Source organism: Podarcis melisellensis, assembly GCF_964234715.1.
Source record: "Podarcis melisellensis genome assembly, chromosome: 15".
Taxonomy (NCBI): Eukaryota; Metazoa; Chordata; class Lepidosauria; order Squamata; family Lacertidae; genus Podarcis; species Podarcis melisellensis.
In genome coordinates this window covers 25964956-25988005 of record NC_138532.1, presented here as the reverse complement: position 1 = coordinate 25988005, position 23050 = coordinate 25964956, and the positions used below count along the sequence as shown (strand labels likewise).

Here is a 23050-nt window from a genome sequence, read left to right as displayed (position 1 = left end):
ATTCAGTAGGGCTTCCTCACAGTTAACTGGAGTTATAGGGTTGCAAACTTACTTATCTATTAAACTTATCTATGTTAGTATGACAACGTCTGGTGAGGGGTGTGGGGCACCAGGTTGGGGAATCCTGAGTTAGACTGATCTGTTGACTGATGTTCTGGGGACTTCACATAAAGGAGCACATCTGCTCTCAACAGCGCAAACACTTCTTTGAAATAAGATCATCTTCGCGGCAAAGCAAATGAGATCTGCGAAAGCACCGACCCAGCTCTGGGGAAATCTGTGCTTGTGTCACTGGAGCGGCCAGCAATGGTGCTGCCATGTTTAATCACCTCCAAGCAAGAGTAATATGGCAAGAACAGGGACCGCAAGGCAAGCAGGAGCTCCAAGCAGGGAGACTGGGACGTATATATTTATTTGCCTCCAACACCATCCAGGAGGGGCTTCCATCTGCATTTTCCGATATGGCTTTAGAATTCTTGCTTGCACCACCTGCTTGCCTTCCAAACCTCTCTTTTTATTTTATTTTATTTTGCCTAGATACGCTGACATCTTAATAAAATATTTTGATATAGCTGAGCCGAGATTGCCATTGAATGTTAAATAATACCGGGTTTATATTTATTATCACTTATTTATTAAGTCTTTGTTCCTCGGCGTAGAGGGGGAAATCTTCCCATTATACCTGTTATGTCGCAGGAAAAGGCACTTTAAATAATTCATTTGATTAATTATTCAAACATTTAATTAGCATATAATAACTGTCGTGTTAAATCCGAGCTTTGCAGGCTTGAATTAAAAGGGTAACTAACGGCAGGCTTTGCCTCTGTCATTCCAGCTTCTTTCCCATGCCGGCTGGGCCTGTCATCGCTGCTTCTCCGCACCTGATACTGATTGATGCAAACCTTTTCAAGTTTTGCATTTCAGAGATAGGTGCAAATGGGAGCCCATTGATGGCCAGTTCATAATAATTAATTGATTATCACAGCTGACATTTCCAAAGAACCTTTTCAAGCAAAGATAGGGGAAGGGAAGAGAGATGGGTGTTGAGCGCTTCTGTCATGGAACCTCACACTGAGGCCAGAACTCTGTCCTTCCCTGAAAACGAGGCCACGCGAGTTACACAATTTCATAATATCTGTCGATTAAAAATGTTTTCTGTAATTTGAGTGATTTCTGACTGGGATTCTGAAGTTCCCAGTCAGGTACAGCTAATGAAACTGAATTTTTCAGCAGGGTTTGGCATTCCATCACAGCCATCCGTCCACACAGCTTACTGGCAGGAAGAAGGGTGAGACAGCAGTGAAGTCAGTGCAGTGCAAACATACTGTCCAGAATTGCTGGATTGGCTCTGCCAGTGCATTTGCACCCACGCTGACCTTGCTGCCCCTCCCTTGCCCATTCCTAATATGCCAGAGGGATGGTGGTGATGGGAGGTGAAAGTAAGTTGTCATCCCCCACCCCCACCCCTACCAACTGCTATAGGTTTTGAGAGCATGAATGGATTTTTTTTGGAGAAGGGTGAAGTAGATTACACTGCATCTGGGCCCATATCTTCAAAGTTTCATTTGGCTCTAAGGATCATGGGGTGTTTATTATTATTATTATTATTATTATTATTATTATTATTACTATTATTTCTACTACAAATAATAATAACACAAATATCTGTATGATAAATTTATCATTTCCTTCAGATTCAAATTATGACAATTATTTATTGCATTTTTTCCTTTATACTCCACCTTTTTTCTCCAAGGAGCTCAAGGTGACATACATGGTTCTCTCACTTCTTAATTAATCCTTACAACATCCCTGTGATGCTCTAACTTATTTAATCCTTACAACATCCCTGTGATGCTCTAGCCCAGTGCTCTAACCATTACACCACACTGGCTGACATCTCATTGTAACATCGAGCAGGAGCTCAATGGAAACAGATCCAGCAATAAACAGTCAAGAGGACAGCAGTTGTCTGTCCATTCATTTGCTGATCAGTCCACCTGGGTCAAATCCGTCCCATGGCTGGATCCACCCAGATGGTTTGGAATAAGATATGCAGACATTGGACTGACATCACTTGGTTGTCACATGAACCAGCCTTGGCAGACTTCGCATTTCAGTTCAGATTTCTCTCACTTCTTTGCCTAGTGAATCTAATGACATCTTTATGGTTTGATGGCACCTGCTCCTTTATACTATACTCAGACAACGGCTTTATCATTTACTTGTCTTCTTCAATGACTTACTTTGGCTAACATGCCATTGGGACAACTCCATGCCTGGATGAAAATTCAGCCCCATTCCCTGCCTCACCCAATGCCAAAGGCCTGTTCCATTAGCTTGTGTTCAATCCTCTGTTGTCCTCTAGTGTACAGTTAGAATATTAGCTCTTGATTCAGAAGCCAGGAAAATGAACTCCCAGCAGCCCTTCCGAACGTGGTGTAATTCATTACCTACCTTGATTTCCACTTAAAATGTACTTTAACTACACTTCCAGCTACAAACCCTAAATCACCCCCGTGTTCACAAAAAGTCCATCATTTTTTATTTTATCGCGCAGCGTTGGCATGACATAATCCCTTCCTGAGCGTCTCGAAGTGCTTTACGGATCAATAAATTACTTACCTACGCACGTCAGAGGCAATGTATGCAAGGCCACTGCAGTTCCTCTGCACTCAGACGGCTTACTTGGAAAGGCTGGAGTCTGCGCCAGACACCGTGGAGGGAATCCTAGAGGAGGAGGAATCTAAGAAAAGAGGGGTGGACCTCAGAGCAGGACCAGCAAAGGGATTTTTTGCTCTATCATGCAGAGGCTTCCAAAGCCATGGGTGCCCTGATCATATCAGCTCAAAGTCCCCATTCATCTTCTGCAAAATAACTGTGAAAGCGACTACACAGTGTTTTGAAACACCAGTCACCTGGTATGATGACAGTTGCAGCCATTCTTGGACCAGGACAACCAATGTGGCATAGTGGTTAGAATATTGGGCTAGGACCTGGGTTTGAATCCCCACTCAGATATGATGCTCCTTGGACCAGTCCCTGCCCCTCAGCCTATCCTACTTCACAGGGTTCTTATGGGGGTTAAATGAGGAGGTGGAGAACCCTTGGAGAAAAAGGTGGGATATAGATACATAAATAAATAAAGCATTAAAACAATAAACCATTTTAGTTAAGCACTGGTGATTTCAGAACTGGAGTACTGCAATACAATCTAAAGTGGGGTTTCCCTTGCATTTGTTCCGGAAAATGCAGTTAGTGCAGAATGCTGCAGCACGATTCCTCAAAGGAGTGAAGCTCTGTCAGAACCCCCTTCTCCCGCTCAGAAATCTGTACTGGTTGCTGATTTGCTACTCAGCCAATTTCAGGGTGTTGCTATTATTATATAAAGTCCTCAGCAACTTGAGACCAGTTTGCTTGATGGATCACCTTAGCCCATTTGTGCCCACTTGACCACTTTGGTCTGCGCAACTGGCACTCTTACAAGTGCCATATAACATTTGCTTCAGAGTTGCAGGGAATCGATCCTTTTAGTGTGCTGATTAATATTGGGAGGTGCCTTTGTTGGACCATTTTCAACACTTTTTAAAAAACCTGTTGTTTCTTTAGGAAGGCCTTCCCAAATGTATAAATTGTGGTTTAGAACCTGTTGGTTCTATTTACTGTACTTTTCCGTGTATAATACTATGTTTTTTTCTTTAAAAATCATGCTAAAAAGTGGGGGTGGTCTTATACATGGGTATTGCACAGGGTGGATGTTTGATCGGTTGCTGCTGAGGCTGTCAGCGGTTATTGTGCATGTTATTGGTTGCTGTGTCAATGGGTGGTGTTGATTGGCTGACGCTCCAGCAGTTGAACGGGCAATTGGCAGCTTCTGCTGGCAATGGGACAGACAGGAGATGGATTTTGCAGGTGAGCAACCCCCCCCCCCCCAATAATAGCTCAACAACCCTGGGCAATCCAAGCTCAACAACTCTGTGCCATCTCCCCCCATTTTCTGAAATTTGAGTCCCCCAAAATTTGAGTCCCCCTTTTTCTTTTCTTTTTTTTCTTTTTTCTTATTGTGATGTGTTGTCTTTTTTTTTTTTGCTTAATTTGATATCTACTGGTTTTTAAAGCCTGTAAATTTTATCACTATTTCCTTATGAATATTTCATATTATTATATGCCAATCACTTTTTTAAAAAGTAAGTAGTATGTAAATCTTGTTAGATAAAATTAAATATGAAATAGCACCACCCTGTGATTACATAGGGCTTCTTTCTACATATGAAATTGGGCATGGAAGTCTGAGATAACAAGGGATCATTGAATCCTATAGTTCTAAGGGGCTTCGAATGTCATCCAGACCACTGCTGCAGCATCCCTGATAGGTAGCCATCCAGGCTCTGCTTAAAAACCTCCAGTGACAGAGAGCCCACCACTTTCCAGTGCAGTCTGTTCCACTGATAGCCACCTTGTGCCATCAGGAAGTTATTTATAATGTGTTGTCTAAGTTCTTTCTTCCCTTGTTAGTTGAACCCGTTGCTTAGAGTCTTACTGCCTGGAGCCACGAAAAGCAAATTTGCTCCATCACTTTTGTAACTCCTCTTCAAATATGTGAAGATGCCTATCGGACCACCTCTTAATCATCTGTCCTCCAGACTAAATGGGAACAGGAGGGCACTTCTTTCCAGGCACTTTTTCCATGGTGCTCAAGACTCCAATGTCCAGACAAAAGCAGTACAGTTTTGGCACTCTCTGAGAACAGAGTGTCTTTTCCTTTTGGGTTCTTATGCTGAGTTCCCCTTTTATTGAATGTCTTTGCTGGTTCCCCATTCTTTGTTTCTGCCCAGTGCTCTTTTGATTAATTAGTTATTTGGCCAATAGTTTTGCATACTATGTTTCAATTGCTGTTTCGGATTGTTTCTTGGCAACCTTGCTTGGCTACGACTTTTTCCGTGTATGTGCAACAACGGGTGCACAAATATCATACAGAGAGTTTGTGTCTTAATTAATACACATATAAACTAAAGTACAGTGGTTCCTCAGGTTAAGAATTTAATTCGTTCTGGAGGTCTATTCTTAACCTGAAACTGTTTTTAACCTGAGGTACCACTTTAGCTAATGGGGCCTCCCGCCGCCGCTGCACAATTTCTGTTCTCATCCTGAAGCAAAGTTCTTAACCTGAGGTACTATTTCTGAGTTAGCGGAGTCTGTAACCTGAAGCATCTGTAACAGGAGGTACCACTGTAGGATGCTTTTATTAAGAACCGTGGGTCTGACTGCATTCTGTTCCAAATCAGTTTCACTGAAATGCAATTTAGGCCACCAAAGAAGAGGAGGAGAACAGAATAGAAGAAGGCTGCTGCATCAGGACAATGACCCCTCTAGTCCAGCATCCTGTTCTCAGAGTGGTCAACCAGATAGTCCAATGGGAAATCTGCAGGCAGGGCTCAAGCACAAGAGCCCACTCCCCTCCTGTGGTTTCCAGCAACTGGTATTCAGAAGCCACGCTGCCTCCAACTGAGGAGGCAGAGCAAAGCCATCACAGCTAGTAGCCATTCATCCTTCCATGAATTTGTCTCATCCTCTTTTAAAGCTATCTAGTGGCCATCACTGACTCCTGTTGCCAATGTCTATAGACATTGGTTTTGTCTGGAAGAGACTGGAAGTCCTCTTGCGGATGTAGATGGTCCAACTACATCATAAAGTCACTGGCACCTAGAGAGGGAGGGATGGTACAACTTTGGTATCTGCTAGTTTCTCAATTTTCCAATCTTAAATTGAATTTGCCAAATTGCTGCACCAAGTTGCAATGGTCTTTATTTTTTTATTAAAAAAAAATTCTCATGAAAACCCATCAGCATTTTACTGCACATTTTCTGCAATATGCATATTTTTTATGTGATTTTGCCTAATATACCCAAATTTGCAAACAAATTGACCCAATATAATGCATTTTTAATATTACTTTCACTAATGTGCTCATGCAACTGGACACTACTGGAGATTTGCATCACAACATTCAGAGAAATGCAAATTTTGAAGGATAGCTGTGTTTTGGTTCACCTATTGTTTTAGAAAGTGTAGATTTAGTAGGTTCACACTAAAACCCATCCTTACTGCAAACAAAACAGCTTCATAATTTTTTTGAGCACATATGCTTGGGCATGGCCAGAAAATTGCATACAACCTTTAGAGAAAGTTGAAATAACAAATAATAACAATATCTGTTACATGTTTTGGAAAGAATTATGGGTGAAAACCTTCGCGAAAAAAAGTTATTGCACCTCAGCTGAAATTTCGTGAGGCCTCCAGGGGGTGGTTAAATTGTTTTGAAAGCCAGATCAGGTTCACAGATTGGTGGTGATCATCCTTAACCTAGTTGTACAGAGACTCACAAAGAATGGTCCATTTGTAAGAGCTTTCAGAAACTGAGACTTGACTTTCATATCTTCTTGTTTGTCATTGCAGTACCTCCCAAAATTGTTGAGATCTCTTCGGACATCTCCATCAATGAAGGTGGCAATGTCAGTCTCACCTGCATAGCTATGGGCAGGCCGGACCCTACAATCACTTGGAGACATATCTCACCCAAAGGTAAGATCGTCTAAAAAGATGTATCTCCCTGTTATAGATGATGGGACTTCCCCTTGTCAGACATGTCATACTTTGGTGGGGATCTTAGATTTGGAACTGCATGTAGTGCTCTGCATTTGATGATGATGATGATGATGATGATTGAGAACAAACTGCAAACAGTCACTCTGACCTGGAAATGGCTGCTGACCACATGGATGAATGTTGCCTAGGGCACACACTGTGCAAAGGCTCGATGTGTCTGATTCAAATACGTGCAAGGAACAGCATCCATTTTCTTATGGTGGATCATGTGGTTGAATTCTGCTCCACGAAAAAGGCATTTCTGCCTATGGAAAGTTAAAATGTTGGGAATTTTAGCCTAGCCTTCTCTCTGATCCACCCACTTTCCAGACACAAGGGGTTTGTTTGTTTGTTTGTTTTAACTTGAGGAATATTGATGCATGCATTCACTCAACTTCCAGTCTGAAGTGGTACAGTGTGAGAATGGCTGCATCAACTCCTATTGCTGCTTGTTTGAATCAGTTCTGAGTCCAGGAAGGAGGAATTAAAAACACTCTCACACAAGTCATACTAGCTCTCATGCTGCTCCGCCTGGTTACAGGGATTTACTGTATAGCTCCACCCCTGGCATCTCTATGTGCAGTGTAGTGAAGGAGTGGGGGCAGCACATCCCATTTCACCGCTTGATGCAAAACAGGAAGTGCCGCGATGTCCTACCACTGCCACCATCCCTGCTGCTGCTGCCACCTTCTCCTCCACTGCCTGCTCTGTGGCTGCGTGCCCCGCCAGAGAAGCCACACCACCATTGATGCTCATTTTGGGTAAGATCACACTGATTTGGGAGGAGATCTTGAATCTCACTTGCCTTCAGGCAAGATCTCACCCATAATGGACACAATCTTGCCTCTTTTCTATTAGCAGAGGTTGTGGGGCAGGAGGGCACCCTCAAGGATGCTGCCTTAAAGGCTTCTGCTGTGTGAGGCCACGGCTGTTTAGTAATTTAATTCACTGAAATTGTAAGTGCTTGTATGCATTACTATGTGTTTAAATTTGATTGGCTGGTAACTGAATTCTAGTAGTTCTCATGGTTGGCTAACGTTGGTCACATGGGAGGCATCTAGTGAAGGAGAGAATCCATTTTATGTGAAACAAGTTGGCTGTGTTTTAGAATCCACTGTGAACACTGCTAAGTTGAATAGAATGTTGGAGTGTTTCTTCTCTGCTTGAAAGAAAGACAGCAAAACTGCAGGAGAAGGTAAAAGTGAAAATCCCTTATAGGAGCTGCAAGGCATGGCCTAATTGAGATACAGAAGGCTGAGTGCTGAGCTCTGGAAAGAGAGGAAAATACAGTTGTTTGGAAGTTAGAAGAAGAGACTGTAAGACTTGGAGTAGCATGTGGCCATAAATATGTTTTAATTCCTCTATAAGTTTCTGCAAGTAAAGTTTTTGAATGTTAAAGTTTGGACATGGGCTTAATTTCCAAAGAAGGGTGTGAGTCATATATATGATTTAAGCTTCTTAGTTGTGTTTTCTCTATTCTTAATTCAGCAGTGGCATCACCCTAACTAATGGCTGGGCCAGTTCTGTGGCATGCAGGCGGACATGCAAATACATCAATGTAACATGGAACTATGTGTGGTCATGGTTCTGGGTTGTATTGATGCTGAGGTTTCCCTTGCTGTAGATGTGTCTGTACAGACACCTGGCAGGGCTGCTTGGCATGCCCCAACTGCTTGGCATGTTTGGCATGCCCACAAACAAGGGAGGGATAAAAACCAAAGAAAGGTGTGTTGGGTCAAAGTCTGAACAACATAACCCACAAGCATAGATTTCAACACAATTGCCACCAATCTTTGCCTAAACTCCAATTTCAGAGTGAATCTGGAGGAGGCATCATCATGGATTCCAGATGGAGCCAAATACTGCAGCTTGGCCATTTAGGGTAAATGGAGCCCTGCACCCCACCCAACCTCAATCACCTCTGCTTGCCTGCATTCCTACGTACAAGTCCTGGGTGTGATGCTGCCTGCCAACTTCCACTTCCTCAATCTCATTGTTATGGAATTCAGCAGGATAGGAACAGATTTAGAATTAGCTGGCTGTGCCTGCCGTTGCCTCTGGTGCCACCTGCTGCCAGGTTCCCTGTCTTCCACCCTACCAATTCCAGCAGGCACCAGCCACCACCGAAGCCCAAAGAGTTTTGATTAGACTGTTGCAATTTTACAGGATGCTTACTACCCATCTTATTGTTGTGTCAACCCATCTAACTCCAATCAGGCCCTCTGCCTGCTTCCTGTTACCTCTGCCACCCTCATCAACAGTTCAAGGCCCCGTCTGCCACCCACGGGGTTTCGCTCCAGCTGGCCTGTGATGCTGTCAGGTGTTGCTTCTGCTGCTGCTCACTTTTCTGCAAGGATGTTTTATTTCTCTGCTGTCAACCAGCCAGTTCCTTTTTCCCCCAAGGGAGCTTTACCTGAGTTTGAACCAGATGTCTCCATTTTACTTAGGATTTAGCTGCTATGGAAACAGCCGAAGCATCAAGGGGAGAGGAGCAAGCTAATCAGAAATTACCTGCAGGGTTAGGTAATTTACTGGAGCAGCTTTCGCCAGATTTCATGTCCAGATTACATGCTCTGCATTAGCAGCCTGGTCACCCTCAAAGATCGGTCGACACAGGCTTCTCTTTTCCCACTCAGCCTGCCGGATCCAGAGGTGGCATCCGGGAGAATGGCAAAATGTTTCCTTCCTTTGCAATGCATTTGCCGAGCAATTCAATGTAATTGTCATCAGAGTCCTGCAAAACCTACAGTCCCCAGGAGACAAACTGCCTCCTCCAGCAAATTCCATCTGAACCAGTAGAGACGAAACCGCAGGACCCAAATAAATTGCCCACCATCCCATCATCACCACAGTGGCCAATCCCATATTCAGGCACCACTTAGTTCCTGGGATGTGAACTGCTGTATGCAGAAAGATTATTTTAAAGGTTGGCTTCCCAGAGATGTGCCCAACTGCAACCCTGCCCACCCCACACCTGCCTTCTCACATGCAGGCCGTTGCAGGAACAATAAGGACCTTTGATTTTTCACTGTGTGATTCCAAACTATGGCTTTGCATTTCATGCATGCTATTTTCTATGAGGGCAAACTGCACTCCCTTTGGCAAGAGTGATCTGTTCCCTGCACCCAGCAGTTTGCTAAGTGGGGAAGAAGAGAGAAAGAGAAAGTGAGAGATAGGCGGCTTGCAACAACATTTGCTCTAGCCCCACCCAACAATGAGTTCAGACCCACTTACTGTGGTCATGCAGCCTCTGACAGATTACCCTACAAGGGAATTCAGCTCTTGAAAAAAGTTACCAACACTTGGGCAAAAAGTAGTGCAATCGATGCCTGAATCATTGTTGACCATGTATTATCTGCATGTGTTTCAGGCCCCATCTGCCCTGAAAAGGATGAGACACAATAGAAGCAAAATGAGAATCTTATTTAAAGACATCTGATTAGGGTTAAAGCTTAATGGCTATTCCAACTAGGCACAATACTATGTTTCAGGCAGAAACCCTTTATGGAAATAATTAAAAATGTTACTTAGAACTTCCACTTTAAGGTTGTTTCTAACTAAACTGATTGGTTGTAGGGCTTGTCCTCACTTCCACTTCTCCCACACTTCCTAGGCACAGGTCCAAGCAGCTTTGTCCTTGCCTGGCCAATTTTCCTGGGAAGACCTGCTCTTTAGCAATAAATCAGAGCAAATATCAGTCTAGAGGAAACCCAATTGATATTTGTTCCAATTCAGTGGTAAAGATTGGGTTACCTTGGGGAAAAGCGGTGGGGCAAGGATGAGCCCCTAGAATGGCTGTTTCTCCTCAGTGGCATCTGGCCAGTGGACTAGGGGGACTAGGCTAGTTCCCTAAATGTTCCCGATAAATTAGATTACCAAAGTATTGAAGCCTGGTGCCTCCTTCCCAAAGCCCAGGAAGCTTCTGCCCGGTTTAGGGAGAGGGGCACAATGCTCTGACAGGATCCAAGAGCCCTTCCACACAGCTTAGGGAAGGAGGCAGGGGATCTCCAGCATCCTGTCAGAGGCCTGGGTGGAATCTACACACATATTAAAAAATGCTGTGAAAATGCTTTTTTTAAAAAACGTTTTGAAAAACACATTGAATTTTGCATAGCTCACTTTCGTCATCTAGTGTCACGTTTGTATATTGCACTTTACAACACATTTGAAACGTTTTACTTGCAGCTGTATAGCTGAGTCTCTGGCAGCTCCTTCCCAAAGTCCAGAATGCTTCTGCCCAGCTTAAGAGGAAGGTGTGATACTCATGCATGCAGCATTCCCCCATCACTCTTGCGAGCTGGCGCCTCTGGCCCTAACTGTTCCCTTATGGAAAAAATTCACCACACGCCACTGTTTCTCCTACTAAACCATTAAAACACTTCCAGCCCCCTTTTAGGCTCTCTTCCTTCTCCCCAGAGAAATACCTGAGATGCTCTGCCTAGCAAACCCATAAACACCCAGCTAATTCCTAGCCAATTCTCCATACTTAGCTTCTAATGGAGAAAAGGTTTAGGTGCCTTTATCTTTTCTGTTTATGAGATGAAAAGCAGATCAGGGGAGGGCTATTGGGAGTGCCAAAACATACAGGAGGGGGAGAAAAATATATACCCACCCCCACAACATTGCCATGCTTCTCTCATTTCTCCACTGGAACTTATAGGTCCGTGGTTTGTTGGATTGTTCTGATCTTTTTAAAAAGCCACTTAAGCTAATGGCCATGGCAGCATTCTGTTGCAATCACATTTCTAGGTTAATTTCACATTATACAAAGAAGTGCATCCTTTGTCTGTCCTGTGCCTGCTGTTGATCGTTTTCATTGAAGGGCTCCCAACCTCTCATATTTCAAGAAGGGAAGAGAGTGGGAGAAGAAACCACCAAACCCATAACAAATGCTTATGAAGAAGCATAGGCATGGGTGGATTCCTTGGATTCTGTCTGTCTCCCTGTCTTTTGTATGCTCCTCTTGCGGCAGGAGTTGTTTTCTGTCCAGCTCCTGGCACACAGTTGATAGTCCCCAAATGTAAAGTTGTAGCCACAGGATTAGTTTTCAGTGCATTTGTGACTCAGTCAAGAAGCAAGTTTTTGACTCATTGATACTGCAGACCCAAATGCTCCAGCTGACAGAATGTGTGCCCCCAGAGCTGGCAGATGCTGTGGCATCAAATGCTACGAAGCATGGAGGGTACCGGGATGGGTTGTGCTAGCACCTGGCGGGGACAGGTTCAGCCCAGCAGCTGAGAGCCCGGCATGTATTTTTGGAGTCCTGTGTAGGGCTGAGATGATTCCAATGGCAGGTAAGAGACCCATCAGCTGTAGTGCCAGCTGAGTGGGCAGAAGGAGAGTGGCATGCCGAAGGCCAGGAATTAGAACAGTGTGTGGGAAGCAGTCACACAATTTCTCTGCACAGTGTACTGACCCTCTCTCCTCTCTTCTTGCACACACACACACAGGTTGTGCCAGTCCCAGTGAGCAACACTTGCTCAGAGCAGTTTCAGAGCTGCTATATAATTAATTGGTTTCAGCCACAGACCTTTCAAGTCTACTAATGACAAAGGAGGTCTGAAGAGTTCACCACACTGTAAAGGAGGGGTATACAGAGTTGCTAGCCTGAACTCTGTTTCTCCAGCTTCCGTGGTTTCCAAGCCAAACCAACCTCGAACTGGATGTTTGTGTGGCTGGAACATTCCAGAGCATCTGAACCTGAGGCAAAATTCGGGAGCTCCAGTCTGCTGCTGTGTCCGTGTTGTTGACTTATCCTTTGGATTTGCCACTTTAGGCCTCCTTAATGCAAACTGTGTAAACATGGTTTGCCTTGTGAAATAGGACAGTGGGAGGCAGAAATATTACAAGGGAGGAAGGAAGCAAAGAAGAAAGGAAGGAAGGACTTTGGCAAAATAGGGACTTATGCATGGAATGTATTAGGATGCCTGCTTTATTTGAGTTGCATGATTTGTGATGTGCAAAGCATGGCCTATCCAAACCTTCTTCCATCACTTGAGGTCCTTCTCTGTGAGCCCCTCCAAGGGAAGACAGGAGGGTGACAGCATGAGAGAAGGCCCTTTTTGGCTGAGGTCCCTGGCTGTGGAAAGTTCTCCCCAGCAAGGCCTGCCTGGAGCTGACCCTAACCTTTTTTTAAGCGCTAGATTAAGACCTCCCTCTTTCCCCAGTAATTGGTTGTGTTGTGATGGATTATTGTGACTGTATGTTGCTTGTGTTGTTGTGATGTGATTCTTGAGGTTGATGTTCTGCTAGCATATTGATTCTTGCTATGTTTTTATCTTTTACCTTTATTCTGATTGTAAGTAGCCTGGAAACTATTCTAGTCTATTCTTATTTTTTTAAAAGAATGGTTCTTCCTCCTCCTTCTATTAATACTACTACTACTAATACCACTACAGTACTAATGTCCTGTAAAGATGTTGTTTTTGCCCTGGCTCCTCTGTTTTAGCAGCTAAGTTGCTCAAGTACATTCTGAGCTGTTTGTGGAATACTTCTTCACTACCTCCTCATTACCAGACTACCAGCCCTTATGCATGGGTGTGAATGTTCAGGAAGTGTGAGAGAGTCATAGGGAGGGGACCTCACCAACTGTTGATAAAGTGCTACAACTTACGCCTGCTTGGGGTCCACCAGGTGTGCATGTTATCAGTCACTGGACTATCTTAAGGAAAGTTTTTTCCCTTTTTTTGGCATATTGCATCCTCTCTGACCCTACAATATCGACTGTAGTTACAGGAATAAGGTCACTAGAGTCTGGTTAAGGGAATCCAGATACAAGCAATCGCTTGTTTCCATGGTTACTGCTTTCCCTTTCATTGGAGTCTTCTGTGTTGTCAAGGTGATGGTGTTGTTGGCAAGTGTATGTCCATTGACCTTGTGTAGGCCTCTTGGTTAAAATGTCCCCGTGAGCTGTTTGCAGCGACATAGGGAAGAGGAAGAAATCTGGTTCAGACTTTTAATGCATGCCTACCTAAATCTGCACATTTTGCAACAATATGTGAACTGAAATGAAGGTATCTTTCAAATTCCAAATTTCTCTGAATGTGGTACTTGCATTTATCGTTTTTGTACCTAATGCTTGCAAAGAGAAAAAGATGCATATAAATGCATGCATTTGTGATAAGAAAGAACATTTAAAATTAATCATATTGGGAGTCATTCTCTGCAAAAATGTGTACATTAGACTAAATCGCATCCAGAATCCCGTGTATTAAGAGAAATTTGCACTAAAATGCTGGCAAATTTTCACGAGAAACTTTTTGTTTTTTTAATGCAAACTGTTGCAGAAATGTGGAGAACTGGACTTGAGGCTGGAAAAATGAGAAAACAAACGAAGCCAAAATTGACAAAATTCTCTTATCTTTCTGAGAATCAAGCAGTTGTCTGGGTGTGTTACTTTGAGGAAGCAAAAGGCTGCCCTGAATAAATAGTAGCCGCTTGTTCCTTAACAGAGCCATACCCCCAAATATCTAACAATGCTATTGTGCACCCTCACTCCTGTACGCACTAAAAGCCACCATCTTTAGGTCTAGAATTCCCTTCCTACTTAGCCTCATCTCAGAACCAGAATTGCTTCTACAAACATAATTATAGGTGGAAGGGATCACGGTGCTAAGATTTCCCAAGCTGTTTTTGTGAGGTGCCACATAAGAAGAGCTACTGTCTTTTTCGCTCTATAAGATGCACCAGACCATAAGACGCATCTAGTTCTTGGAGGAGGAAAACAAGAAAAAAAATAATTCTGAATCTCAGAAGCCAGAACAGCAAGAGGGATCGCTGTGCAACGAAAGCAGAGATCCCTCTTGCTGTTCTGGCTTCTACAACAGCTGCGCAGCCTGCATTCACTCCATAAGACGCACACACATTTCCCCTTACTTTTTAGGAGGGAAATGTGAGTCATAGAGCAAAAAAAAATGGTATTTCTGGATCTGACCAAATGTCTGCCCATTACTGCACATGCATAAATATATTAGTGATAGGTAGAAATGGAGACTCAGAATACCTCCCCTCTTCCCAACCCCGGTTCCATTAGATAAACAGAGTCCAGTTTGTTGGAGTCTTTAAAGTGCAGTTTTTGGAACAGGCTGGTTTTGCAGGAAACTCCATTTCTAAATGTGGAAAATCTTGACAGTCAGCAGTTTTCCTGCTCCCTGTCACATGAAGTACATTCAGTGATTCTGTTCTGCATGACGAGCTCCGTTGAGACAGTCATGGAAATAGACAGCGAAAGATTGGAGGGAATTGTCTGCAGATGGATCCGATTATTGATGGGCAGGATAATACAGAGAGGTTTTCATTTCATTTTTGGTTAAAGCAATAGAGAGGTACTGAATGTGAGGAGCTGCAATATACTGGAAGGGGGAAAAAGAGGGAAGCTGCATAATTGCCTAATCTGAAGAAGAACATTCCCGTAGTATTAATAACTTACAGTTTTATTACTCTTGTCAGGTCTGTGCCCGTTTTATATATGCCACATTTAAATAGTGCAGAATTTGCTTTTGGGGGGAATTTCAAAATCTAGGTGTCAGACATTAGCCGTGAAAAAAATGGGGTTTCAGTGCTCATTCTAGTTTAGAAGTTTTCTCTCACACAAAAATATATGCAAGAGTAAATAATGCACACAAACATATTTAACCTGTGAGATCACCTTAGCCCATATGTACTCATTTGACTGCTTTAATCTCAGTAACTGGCATTGTTTCAGGTGCCACATTATGCCCATTATGCCTTTGTAAGGAATCAACCTTTTAGTGCGGCAGCATCCAAACTTTGGAACTCCCTGCCTATTGACATTAGACAGGCACCTTTGTGTGTTTTTTATTGGTGCCTGCTAAAAGCATTTTTATTTATGCAAGCCTATCCAGACATGCAAAATGTTGGCATGTGTTTTATTCTGCTTTTTTATCAGTGATTTTATTTATTTTTGACAGTTTCCAATTGTGTTTTTTTTAAACGGGTTTATTTTTATTTTTACTGATAATGCCAATGGTTTAATCTGTAAACCGCTTTGAGGTTTGCATGTTTGTTTTGCAGTCAAGATATACATTTTACAAAATATATACATTTTACAAAATAGAAAAATAAATGTGGCTGTTAACTTTATTAGTATACCTCTCCTATCTTTGCTACATGTTGCGAGAAAAAAAAAGGCTAAGGCCATGAATCTCCTCCCTCCTCTTCTCATACGGAATTCCACTGCTCCCACCCAGCCTACCACATCTGAGCAAGAACCTTCAAATTTCAATTTGGGTGAAACTTTGGGGCTGCTATACATTTGCTATCCCTCCCACATTCGTTGTTCATTGTGTGTGTGTGTGTGTTTTCAATTTCATCCCACCTAGCTTCTGTGGTGCCCTTTAATCTAGGTGACATGGTGTTACTGTCTCTTTGAAGAGATCTCCATATGTTGTATCATTCCCCATTCTGTGGTGCGTGTGGCCCATATGCCAAGATGTTCCATTGCATTCTGGGTGGGAAGGATGGGCCTTGGCTCCATGGAAGCCAGCCAATGACAGAGAGACTTGGCTCCATTGCTCGGCAGATGAGAACTTCACCTTCCTTTGAAGAGCCAATCCACCATCTTGGAATCCAGCTAAATTAACTGAAGCATTTCAACGGGCTCTAATCCTGTCGGCAGCTGAACTGTCTCCTTGTTTACTGTTGAAATAATTACTGCTTTGCCATAATATTAGCTCTGAGCCGTGACTCCATTACCATTATCACTGGGATATTACCCATTTATTATCTCCCAGCAACCCTGGAAGATGAACACTAGACTTCGGAGACCAATTGTTTTACAGCAGACGGGATCTTGGCATGCATTGTTTAATGAGGTAAACTATATTATAGCCCGCATTAATTTGACTGCAGTGCACTCCACTAAATCATGCTTTAACCTGTAAATCTGCCATGGTTTCTGATGTGCACTTAATCATGGAGGGCAAGCAAAATCCCTTTGTGGTAGTGGTGGGGGAATGGAAAGGTCATTCCGAGCCTAGGTCTTCTGTCTCCATGGCAGCAGCTGTGGCGAGAGGCTCACAGGCAATGTCAAGGGGATTCTTTGCACGAACTCCACACTCCTTGTGACCCAGGAGCATTTCTTCTCAAGAGCTTTGAGCTTGTTGCATTGCATTCGAACAGCAAGTGAGTTTAGGAAAAATACATTAGAAGGAATGAGGCAGGGATAAAGGGAGCAAGATGCAAAGTGAAACCCCATATCAAGCCTGTTTAAAATATTCCTTTTTTAAAAAATAAAAATAAAAAATAATGCTTTTTATTGCAAAGGAAAACATTCCACGCAATTTTTCATTATCATTACATATAGCAATACAAATGTTTGAAAGATGCAGAAACGAACAATGGCTTGCTGTTTGATGTCCCAACTTAACAAAGAAAATGATGCAGAGCAGGTAAATGGTTGTTGCCGAGAGATAACAATGCTTCGAATAATAAGATCGTGATTCCACAGACGAACAATGGAGGGGTCAATAATAATTCCTGGACTGCAATCAGATCCACATAAAGTCGTAAGTTTGTCTTCTGACATAAGTCATGAATGGTTACCATGTAGCTGCATATACCGTCAGTTTGGTTTTACCCCTGGAAACTTGTAAAGAATCAGTGAGTTTTCCAGATATTGCAATAAATGAGACCTTCTTAAACCAGGTATCAAAGGGGAAAGCCAAGATAGTCCCCCATCCCTGGGCAATGGTTAGTCAAGCAGTGACAAGCAAATAAATTATAATGGGTTTACACATATTTTTATAGGAGAGAAAAAGAATAACACATGGGGAATATATATATAACAACTGAAACTCGGCTGGACTGACACAGAGCCAGTTTATCATTATAATGAGTGATGGAGTCCAACCATCTCTCAAGGGCCATATGTTCCCCATCCTGTCATAACAGGACTTAAGTTATTTTTGCCCTCAAGTTTGTCTATAAAAATGAAAGACCATATTTTCTTCATCTTGCTGACCCTTCTTTTGGTGTGTCATTTCTAGACTTATACACAATATCTTGAAGTTCTTCTCCAAAAAGTACTTCACAGTCTTAAGTTAGTTCTAGGTGCAAAACTACAAGGTGTGATTGCATTAATTTCAGCAAAGAGTTGCTTCCTAAACCTGTTGAAGACATTACATTGCCACCATATGTGAAAGTATATTCCCATGCCTCTACAACCTCTCTGGTATTTCAGAGCAACATTATTGTAAATGCTGTTCTTGAAAGCATCGCTGGGGGAAAAAATGCACCTCTAATTTCCATGGCATTAACTCTCGCTTTTGGATCCCAAGAGATTAAGTAATGTAGCGTTAACAGCTGAGAATGACCATCTTTGGGATGAAGCAAGGGTGATTGCTGTATATTTTGACTCAATTGTAGGGTGCCCCAGTGCAGCCACTAAATCAGAGTTACAACCTCCAAGAGCTGTCTCCTCTCTTGTGCACCCGTTCCTTCCAAAACCAAACATGTTTGTGCATATGTATGCCCATTATCTGTGCCCAGAAGCTACCAACTGCAAGTAGAAGAGAAAGATGTGGGAGCAATGATGTTGTAAGACAGGACGGCTCAGCAAACTGACTGGAGAAGCTCAATGGACCTGATTCCAATATGTCTGTGAACCATTTACTGGGTGGGGAGCACAGGGAGGACTTATAAGGACAAGTTTATGAGCACAATCCTTTCTGAGTTTTCTGACTGGTGTTTTAAAAGCCCAGCAGTTAGACAGAATATTTAAATAGCTACGATGCCTAGATAATTCAGGCCACACAGCCTTTGAAGCAAGGACTGTCTCTTTCATTTCCACGGTATGCCTTTGGGTGCAACAAGGAATTACTGTGACTTGGATTGCCTTGAGCTGTCGTGTTTTGGGGATAATTGCACGCCCCAACAAAGAGCCACAATTGAAGGAGGCATGTGCCGGGTGCCTTGAGCAAAAAGGAATGAAAAATTCCAACTCCCAAGCTTCTACCTATCTGCTCTGCTCAGGGACCCTTTGCTTGGAAACTATGCTTGAGATGTTAATTCAGTCTCCAAAGTGGAATCTGCTGGAGTTTGCTGGGCTATGTTTCCTGGCATGAAAAAAGTTGTGCGTGTGCATGTGTGTTCATGAATGTGTTTTGAGATGAGAGGGAGGGAGGAATGGGAGTAGCCTGGTCTTTCCATATTGTCATATTCTTTTTTAGCAATAAAGATGGCTGCAGGACAATAACCTTATTCCTTCTACAAAGACAGAAACCGCTGTACCTCTGCCTGGCTTGCCCGCCTCTGAGGCAGCAGAGGAAGAGCTGGGGACAGAGTATCTGAGATTCAGGAGATCTCCGCACAAATTAAAACCTTTTATCGGGCTCTAATAGATGTGCAAACTAATTATATTTTGGCCAAACTTTGCCGGCGACTCCCCCGAGGTATTATTATAAAATTCCGAGCTGGAGTAGCGAAGCGCGTCCTCATTCTGTCAATGCTAGGATGCTTCAGCTGCAGAAAACTGTGCTCTGGCTCATTTTTGCGTTCTGTGATGTGTGTATGTTTGTGTGTGAGTGAGTGCGCATTTCATAAGCTGTGGTGGTTGCATTTTGAAAGGCATAGCTAACTTAAAAGGGACTGGAGTTTAATTGTAGTTGCATTTAATGGCTTGTCATTGGCTTGCTGTATGAATCATTTCAATCCAGCAATTTGCTGTGGTCTTAAGAACCTTAGATCGGGGGTGGGATTCCCCCCACCCGGAGGATGCATTCTCTGAAGGGCAATATGTATGGGGCTGCAGGCTAGTGGGTGGTGCCGAAGTCAGCTCTGAGTGGGGGCAGAAATAAAAATAGGAAGGATCATTTGCCTCTCCCCTCCTCTCTCTTTCTCTTTCTCTTTCTAACTCTGCCACCCCTCAGATCTGGGATAGCTAACTCAGTAGCAAATGAGACTCTTAATCTCAGGGTCACAGGTTTGAACCCCACATTGGGCAATAGATTCCTGCATTATACGGGCTTGGACTAGATGACCCTTGGGGTACCTTCCAATTCTACGGCTGTGCCTCCTGTCTGTCCCTGACATCCCCTTATCGCTCTCTCACCCTCCTCTATCTCCTTGACACCTCTCTCTCTCTCTCTCTCTCTCTCTCTCTCTCTCTCTCTCTCTCTCTCTCTCTCTATCTCTATCTCTCTATCTCTCTATCTCTCTATCTCTCATCCTCTCAGGGACAGTTCTATGTATTGCCAAAGGGCGGTGGTACTTTAGAATTCAGGTAGGCAGTCTATAACACCAGATCTGCAATTAAGCAGATTTTATTAAAGAACATAGGCCAATGATGCCATTCTCCTTTGTGTTGCCTGGAGAACTCCATCCATATGGCAGCCAAGATGCAACCCTCATGCCAGCATTGGGGTCAGCCTAATTACCTTATATGTTTTTTGTTATGTTGATATAACTAATTAAGGCATTAACCACCCATTCTGGTACAGTATTTGGGGTTCCCACCAGTGTAGAAGGCTACTTCATACTCTAGGGCAGCGGTTCTCAACCCTTGGGTCCCCAGATGTTGTTGGACTACAACTCCCATCATCCCTGAGCTCTGGCCTTGCTAGCTAGGGGTGATGGGAGTTGTAGTTCAACAACATCTGGGGACCCACAGGTTGAGAAAGGCTGCTCTTGGCGGTTACATCAGCAGCATCTTTGTTTGGCTGTCATGCCAGTTTCTCACTAAAGTGAAAGACTTTCTTTCTTCCTTTCCTCCCCTCCCCACTTTTAATTTGTATACTATCTTTCTAGGTATGGTGTACATGGTTCTCTCCCTCATTTAATCCCTACAACAACCTTATTTAGGCTGAGAGTCAGTGATTGAGCCACAGTCACCCAGTGACTTTCATGAACAAGTAGGGATTTGAATCCTGGTCTCCCAAGTCCTAATCTAACACTCTAACCACTACACCATGCTAGCTGGTGGTGTAAAGCCAAAGAGCACCCAAACTATGCCCACCTTTCTGGTGGCAATGCAGATCATCCTCTAGTGAGGGCTGGGGGAGCCTGTGCCTTCAAGGTGTTGTTAGGATCCAGTGCTCATCAGCTGTGGCCACTGGCCAGGCTGGCTAACATAGATGAGAGCTGGAATCCAACAGCAGCAGCAGGGCAACAGTTTTCCATATTGTGAGTTATCCTCAGTGGGAGTTGTAGTTCGGCATAGGGAGCCACCTCTGATGTATATAAATATATGTACCAGACATGGTGTCAATGACTTTTTCCACTGCTGGCCTGATACCATATTCTCCTTTGGAACATCCCCCCCCCCCCCAGCAATAGGGCTCATACATTTATGCCAGAGTAGTGCTTGAAATATCTATTTGATAAACTAATAAGAGGAAATACTGGCAAAAGGTTGGGTGAAAATTCAATTATGTGCTAATTTTGAAAGACAGGGGTAGACAGAGGATGGGATCAGCTGTGCAAATACATCCATATATCAAATGTATTCATAATTTCTGTTTCGGCCCTTTCTTTATTCCTTGAATGGGTGGACTTCACAGATAGAAACATAATTTAGAGAGAGAGAGAGAGAGATTAACTCAATGGTGCTAGAATGAAATCCTATTTAATTCAGGGTTAAACGTTCAAGGAGAAAATGTCATTTATGTCAGTGGTAACCAGAGGTGCTGCCCTCCAGATATTGTGGGGCCCCAACTCCCACCTGCCTCGGTCAACATGGCCAATGGTCAGGGATGGTGAGTTGTGAGGGCACTATGTTGGATATCCCTGATTTGTGCAGTTGATTTTCCTCCTAAATACATTTATTTTAGCAGGAAGGCTAAAGAGAATATTCAACTGGGATGCTGGGAAAGGGGGGCAGACAGCTATATCCAATTATTAAATTGCCGGTCTGAGCCCAAGATCTATATCCAATTATTGGTCTTTTGATTAAGCATTCAGTTCTAATTTTGCAGTTTTCTCCTTTCCATCTCTATCTGTCTCTACTTGTTTGGGGGTCGGGAAAAGCATATACATTTTTAAAAATAATAAATAGTTTTGTTGCATACCTAGGCTCAAGCTCACAGGTGTGAGAGTTCTGAGTTCCTAGAGAGAAGCATCGGTGAGCAAGCCTACCCCTTACCAGAGGGCCTTGCGTTTCATTTTCCTCCTTGCCATCTGGCATCCCGTCTCATGGGTGCCTGCGATTGGCTTCCCAGATCCTGGCATCCTTTCCAATTGTCACTAATTACATTGCAGGTCAGTAAATCATTGCGGGCGAGGGAGTGACAGAAGAAATGGGAAGGACCCCTGCCATGCTGTGGAGGGACAGCCTGGTGCTTGGAACAATTTGTCAACTCCTCGGGCTGCAGGCTGTTTTGAGCTCGCTGCCTGTCACACTGTCACTATTTGGCACACCAGCCCTGGGCACAGGCATACAAAGCAGATGTGGCAAATTCACAGCACTAGCCACTAAGGCAACGGGTGGCTATATCTACCTACCTACCTACCTACCTACCTACCTACCTACCTACCTACCTTCCATCAATCTATTGATATATATCTATATCAAGAGGTCCTAGGCAAATTCTAGGTTGCTGCCTGTTCATGATCACACTGTACATCAGGGATCTGCAAACCTTGTCAGCAGGGGGCCAGTCCACTGTCCCTCAGACCTTGTGGGGGCCATATATATTTTGAAGGGGAAAAGATGATGCAAGAGCTCCGGTGGCTGCTTACCTGTGTCTTGCGAGTGGCAGGGGTTGGTGGCGGTGGTGGCGGGATGATGAGTGGTGCGCAAAAGGGCTCTGGAGAGGGGCTGCTTAATATAGCGGCCACTCAAGCACTGCTGCTGCTGGCACCAACAAAGCCCAGCCCCCTTCCTCCTCTAGGCAGGGCAGGGAGAAGGCAGGAGGAAGGAGGGAGGAGGCGTCGTGTGAGGGAGAGGGAGGGAGAAGGAAAGAACACGCGTGCTGGTGATTCATGCAGAGATTCCCGGACCATCCGTGGGCCAGATCCAGAAGGCAATTGGGCCTGCGGGCCTTAGTTTGCCTACCCATATTGTACATTATTAGGATCTGGCTGTTAGCACACTTCCTGTGGTATCTGACAGATTTTTGAATATATTAAGTTATTGAATTTAGAGAAAGTTTCTAGTCCTGTGGGGGGGGGGGCACAACAATATTGAAAACCATAGCTTCTATTGCCTCTTTGACCAGAAAATAGGGAAGTTTTCAGGATAAGATTTCTAAAGGTCAAAGAAGACAAATCGCCCCTTTTCTCTTCTTTCTTTTTCCCTAGCTTCCAACACCAAAACATTAGTTTCATTATATGGAGAGCTGCATGTTCTCTCCTATCTGCACTACTGTTTTCTATTCAGACTTAATTAGACTGCTTAATTTTCTAATTCCCAGGCTAAGGAATTTCAAACATATAATCTGTAACCTGTAAT

The 23050-nt window shown here is 43.6% G+C and overlaps 1 protein-coding gene across 9 annotated transcripts in view; it reads left to right on the top strand.

The window, feature by feature from the left end:
- Positions 1–23050, top strand: part of LOC309357635 (protein CEPU-1) — an 816321-nt gene that overhangs the window by 709330 nt on the left and 83941 nt on the right. For all 9 annotated transcript variants that reach the window (XM_081889975.1, XM_081889974.1, XM_081889978.1 and 6 more), the window contains exon 4: positions 6457–6582. In XM_081889975.1, the coding sequence (XP_081746101.1) occupies positions 6457–6582 (126 nt within the window). The remainder of the gene's footprint in view (positions 1–6456; positions 6583–23050) is intronic.